We start from the raw sequence: 6,134 nt of genomic DNA on the forward strand, positions 1-6,134 counted from the left end.
GAAGTACTTGAAATATTTCAAATACTACTTGAACCCAGGTCTGAACTAGTTCCCTACGGTTGACCCTAGAAGAGGATGAAATGGCAATAGTCAAATCCGTTTAAATACGCTGACTCTACCCTGGATGGTGAGGGTCTTAAGTGGGTGGGTCATCTTGAGGAGCAGCCTGTGGGGGCTGAGGGCCAAGTCCAGAGACATGTCCCTGGGGATGGAGGACTGGGGGGTGGCCAGGAGGAGGTGGAGGGAGGCCTCTCCGGGGAGCCAGGAGCCACTCTGAAACATAGAGGAACAACATGATCATTCATCACTTATATGAATTGCCTTTCCATTACAGATGCTATAATTTGTGGTAATAATGTGTTGTAATAATGTGTTATAATAATGTGTTGTAATAATGTGTTATAATAATGTGTTATAATAATATAGTGTAATAATGTGGTGTAATAATGTATAGTAATTTCAGACCTGGGTTCAAATAATATTTTGTATTTGAGTGTGCCAGATAGGCAGGGTTTCTACTTTTGGGACTACTCCATTTGTTCCATTGTGCCAGGCAAGCTCAATAAAGCACAGATTGAAATCTCAAATACTATTTGAACACGGGTCTGTGGAATTTTCATGGCACCCGTGCCAAAGGTTCTTGTAGCAAAGCAGGACAATTAGCAGGACATTTAGCAGGTTAATAGGTTGGATTGACAGTACCTGCGTCAACAGAGAGTATGCTGCCTCTAGTAGGTACTGGTGAAGGCCTCTGTCTAGCTTCAGTAGCCTGAGGGAGAGGTGCACAGGGCCGGGAGGGAGGAAGGTAAGCCCCGTAGAGGATAAAGGGTAGGAGACATTGGAGCACAGCTGCCACCCCACCATCTTAGACCCTGGGAGAGAAATACAAAATGGCTGCTCATCCTCTTACTTCAAAATACTGGAAATCTTTAAGATAGAATCTAGGCAAGCATTGGCGATAAATACTGGTCTCAGATCAACTAATATCGTTTAGTTATTTACATCTACATACAGCATGACACTAGAATCTTTGCAAAAATAGCCTAATTACACACAATTATTTCCAGAAAGGACTTGGACCTTTCCAGACTTGACCTTAGATACCGCCCTTGAGCTTTGCTGGGATGAACTCACAGGTCTTTGGCGTGCAGGTGGTCCTCTCCACACGGCTCTTGGAGCCTCTCATCTCCTCTCGGTGGTCTCCGTTTACATGGTACATTCTGGAGCTGTGGCARGCAGGGAGACATTGAAAATCAATCAATCATTGAATTGGAATTTCAATTGGCTAAACGGAATGTGCTTTTGGCCCCAACCTAGTTACCTAACCAACGAATACAACGAGAAAAGGTACATTTACTGAAGATAATGTGTCTAAAAATGAAAATGTAAAATAACAATGGCGTTCTTTCAGCAAGAGCACTAATCACAGCTCCTCTCACCTGAGAGAGACTATATCCATGAGGTCTTCAGGTGTGTTGAGGGCCACTCTCAGGCCGTGGCCCTCCTGGAGCTGCACACTCCCATCCAGACTGCTGGAGGTCCTGAGCTCTGTGGCCCACTCCACCCCAGCCCGACCCAGGCCCCCATCCACCCCCATCCGGGCTGACAGGCCCACATAGGCACTGTGGGAAGAGAAAAATACCATTATATGGGAAAGAAACCGAGGGACATTCCCACAGTGTGCAAAAGTACAGAGATCTTCACAAAAATGACATTATTATTTCAAATACTTTGTATGCCACTAAGGGGTGACCGCTGTTTGGCTGAAACGCAGTCATTGGTGAAACACTAACCAGGGATAAGAAAATGAAGAGGCCGTCAGATCCAAAATGGATACCGACTTACTTGGGCTTGATGTGACCTGCCAGTGAGAAGTGGGACCAGTCTCTGTAGTTGGCACTGCCCTTGAGGTGCAGGGAGAGGAGGGAGGTCATGTTGATGCCCAGTCTAATGGGTAAGCCTGACAGAGAGGGCAGGACCAGCTCCTCTGTCATCAACACCGCCCTGTGGTGGAGCTGCACCCCCTGACCCTGATGGGGGGAGAGAGATAGAGAGAGAGAGAGAGAAGAGAGAGAGAGAGAGAGAGAGAGAGAGAGAGAGAGAGAGAGAGAGAGAGAGAGAGAGAGAGAGAGAGAGAGAGAGAGAGAGAGAGAGAGAGAGAGAGAGAGAGACCCACCATTAGCGCATCCCATTCTTTCTCAATACAATATTATACCAAGAAGAGCAAAACATGAAACTAATGTGTATGAGCATTGCTTAAAGGTAACAGACTAGAAAGATATTACACAGGATTTCATCAAACTACATTCCTCTGAGATGATCATATGGAGTCATATCCTGTATGGGTCCCACAGCACCACTATCGCAGAGGTCAGAGGTCACAATCGCATACCTTCAGCAGTCTGACGGCAAGCCCAGCCATGCTGAGTGACAGCTCCTTRATCTGAGAGTAGAGGTCAGCACAGGTCACCACGCTCAACTCATTCCCAAACACTTTGACACCAAGCCAACAACGTGGTCTGGCCTCCTCCAGTCTCCCTCCTGAGAACTACAATAAAAACATCAATCACCATCCATGGTCATTGAAAAGCTATTTACATCTACAATCGGAGTGAAGTGACTCATTATTTAGGCTACACTATGAAACCATCAGATGTTGGTCATCTCCTAATGTAATTCTCTAACTTAAACGTGCAAAAATAGAATTGGCACATAGGCTAGCTAGGCTTAGATAGGCMAATGAATGTAGCAATGGTTAAATATTGCTGTGAAAGTCTCACCATAGTCCTGGCCTGGCTGAGGTAACCGTAGATACTAGGTGAACAACCKGAGCTGTCTCTTTCCCCAGCTTTTCTCCTTCTCCGCTCCTTTCTCTGTCCTTTAACTCCTTCCCCTGCTTTTCTTCGTCTTCTCTCCTTCATCGGAGACTTCTTTCCATCCTCCTCTTCATCCCGAGTTGTAGGCTCCTCATCAGGAGAAGTTGATTTGTGGCCAAAAATGTGTTTCAGAAGAGGCTCAATGTTTTCCACACGAAGATCGACCTGTGGAGGAGAGCAGACAATTTGATTTCCCGTTGTCCATTTGATTTGAATCACATACAGCGCCTGGTCCTCAGATATGTTGTTTTACGTCCCTCTCTCGGTAATTCAATGCTTCAGAGCATTGTGGAAAAGCAGAAAATTCCCTCAAAAACACATTCAGTTGCTCACAGAATGAAAACAATAAGATATGATCGAWCTACTCGCCTCAAGCAGATTGAAAGCTCTTCCGTGGATGTAGACAGTCAGGTTAGCCATGGCATAGCGCGGCACAAAGGACTTGGAAGAGAAAACCAAGGCTCCCTCCATGTTTGCAACTCCAAATCCTGAGACACACAAAAAACACTTACTGTATTCTTTTGCTCTTCAAAGGACAACCAAGTGCAAAATGTAATCACTTCTGAAACAATTATCACTGCAAGTAATTGAAGAGGGTTATCCTAAAAAGACAAAGCTACCCTTTCACAGGTAACTTGCTGTACATTATAACARATGTATGAACCATGTTAACAGATTAGCATATTCATCCAATGTTGTTGATGTTACTACACAGGTACAGTGCCTTCAGAAAGTATTCATACCCCTTGACTTAATTCACATGTTGTTGTTTTACAGCCTGAATTCAAAATGGATTAAAAAATATATATATTCTCACCCATCTACACACAATACCCCATAATGACAAAGTGAAATCATGATTTTAGACATTTTTGCTAATTTATTGAAAATGAAATACAGAAATATCTAATTTATATAAGTATTCACACCCCTGAGTCAATACATGTTAGAATCAGAATTGGCAACGATTACAGCTGTGAGTCTTTCTGGGTAAATTTCTAAGAGCTTTGCACACCTGGATTATACAATATTTTCGCATTATTCTTTAAAAAATTCTTCAAGCTCTGTCAAGTTGATTGTTGATCATTGCTAGACAACCATTTTCAAGTCTTGCCATAGATTTGCAAGTCGATTTAAGACAAAACTGTAACTAGGCCACTCAGGAACATTCAATGTCGTCTTGGTAAGCAACTCCAGTGTATATTTGGCCTTGTGTCTTAGGTTATTGTCTTTCTGAAAGGTGAATTTGTCTTCCAGTGTCTGTTGGAAAGCAGACTGAACCAGGTTTTCCACTAGGATTTTGTCAGTACTTAGCTCTATTCCATTCCATCAATATGCCTTGTCCATTACTGTCCTGGTTAGTGATTACTGTCTTATTTCATTGTCGAGCCTCTAGCCCTGCTCAATATGCCTTAACCAACCATATGCGATGACATCACCTACTTTAAACGTCTCTAGAGACTATATCTCTCTCATCATTACTCAATGCTTAGGTTTACCTCCAATGTACTCACATCCTACCGTACCTTTGTCTGTACACTATGCCTCGAATCTATGCTATCGTGCCCAGAAACCTACTCCTTTTACTCTCTGTTCCGAACGTGCTAGACGGCCAGTTCGTATAGCCTTTAGCCGTACCCTTACTACTTCTCCTCTGTTCCTCTTGTGATGTAGAGGTTAATCCAGGACCTGCAGTGCCTAGCTCCACTCCCACTCCCCAGGTGCTCTCATTTGTTGACTTCTGTAACCGTAAAAGCCTTCGTTTCATGCATGTCAACATTAGAAGCCTACTCCCTAAGTTTGTTTTACTCACTGCTTTAGCACACTCTGCCAACCGGATGATCTTAGCCGTGTCTGAATCCTGGCTTAGGAAAACCACCAAAAAACCCTGAAAATCTCCAATCGTTAACTATAACATTTTAAGATAGAACTGCCAAAGGGGGCGGTGTTGCAATCTACTGCAAAGATAGCCTGCAGAGTTCTGTATTACTATCCAAGTCTGTACCCAAACAATTCGAGCTCTACTTCTAAAAATTCACCTTTCCAGAAACAAGTCTCTCACTGTTGCCGCTTGCTAAAGACCTCCTCTGCCCAGCTGTGGCCCTCGATACCATAATGTGAATTGATTGCCCCCATCTATCTTCTGAGCTCGTGCTACTAGGTGACCTAAACTGGGACATGCTTAACACCCCGCCATCTACAATCTAAGCTGATGCCCTCAATCTCACACAAATGATTAATGAACCTAAACAGGTCAACCCCAAATCGGTAAACACAGGCACCTCATAGATGTCATCCTAACTAACTCGCCCTCCAAATACACCTCTGCTGTTTTCAATCAAGATCTCAGCGATCACTGCTCATTGCCAGCATCCGTATAGGTCTGCGACCAACGACCACCCCCTCATCACTGTCAAAGGCCCCCTAAAACACTTCTGCGAGCAGGCCTTTCTAATCGACCTGGCCGGGGTATCGTGGAATGACATTGACCTTCATCCCGTCAGTAGATGATGCCTGGCTCTTCTTGAAAAGTGCCTTCCTCACCATCTTAAATAAGCATGCCCCACTCAAAAAAAATGGAACTAGGAATAGATAAAGTCCTTGGTTCACTCCAGACCTGTCTGCCCTTGATCAGCACAAAAACATCCTGTGGCGTTCTGCATTAGCATCGAATAGCCCCCGTGATATGCAACTTTTCAGGGAAGTTAGGAACAAATATACACAGGCAGTTAGAAAAGCTAAGGCTAGTTTTTTCAAACAGAAATTTGCATCCTGTAGTACTAACTCAAAAAAGTTCTGGGACACGGTAAAGTCCATGGAGAATAAGAGCACATCCTCCCAGCTGCCCACTGCTCTGAGGCTAGGAAACACTGTAACCGTCGATAAATCCACTATAATTGAGAATTTCAATAAGCATTTCTCTACGGCTGGCCATGCTTTCTACCTGGCTACCCCTACCCCGGTCAACTGCCCGGCACCCTCCACAGCAACCCGCCAAAGCCCCCACCATTTATCCTTTACCCAAATCCAGATAGCTGATGTTCTGAAAGAGCTGCAAAATCTGAACCCATACAAATCAGCCGGGCTAGACAATCTGGACCCTCTCTTTCTAAAATTATCTGCCGAAATTGTTGCAACCCCTCTTACTAGCCTGCTCAACCTCTCTTTCGTATCGTCTGAGATTCCCAAAGATTGGAAAGCTGCCGCGGTCATCCCCCTCTTCAAAGGGGGTGACACTCTAGACCCAAACTGCTACAG

At 44.4% G+C, this 6,134-nt stretch overlaps 1 protein-coding gene across 1 annotated transcript in view; it reads right to left on the reverse strand.

Annotated features, from left to right (window-relative positions):
- LOC111956807 (uncharacterized) overlaps positions 1 to 6,134 on the reverse strand; it is a 67,448-nt gene that overhangs the window by 40,558 nt on the left and 20,756 nt on the right. The window contains exons 15-22 of the mRNA XM_023977443.1: positions 3,246 to 3,364; positions 2,781 to 3,041; positions 2,393 to 2,548; positions 1,846 to 2,030; positions 1,440 to 1,622; positions 1,135 to 1,226; positions 703 to 872; positions 120 to 273 (exon numbers count right to left, since the gene is read on the reverse strand). Coding sequence (XP_023833211.1) covers positions 120 to 273; positions 703 to 872; positions 1,135 to 1,226; positions 1,440 to 1,622; positions 1,846 to 2,030; positions 2,393 to 2,548; positions 2,781 to 3,041; positions 3,246 to 3,364 — 1,320 coding nt within the window. The remainder of the gene's footprint in view (positions 1 to 119; positions 274 to 702; positions 873 to 1,134; positions 1,227 to 1,439; positions 1,623 to 1,845; positions 2,031 to 2,392; positions 2,549 to 2,780; positions 3,042 to 3,245; positions 3,365 to 6,134) is intronic.

Source organism: Salvelinus sp. IW2-2015, linkage group LG32 (genome assembly GCF_002910315.2).
Source record: "Salvelinus sp. IW2-2015 linkage group LG32, ASM291031v2, whole genome shotgun sequence".
NCBI classification, from domain to species: domain Eukaryota; kingdom Metazoa; phylum Chordata; class Actinopteri; order Salmoniformes; family Salmonidae; genus Salvelinus; species Salvelinus sp. IW2-2015.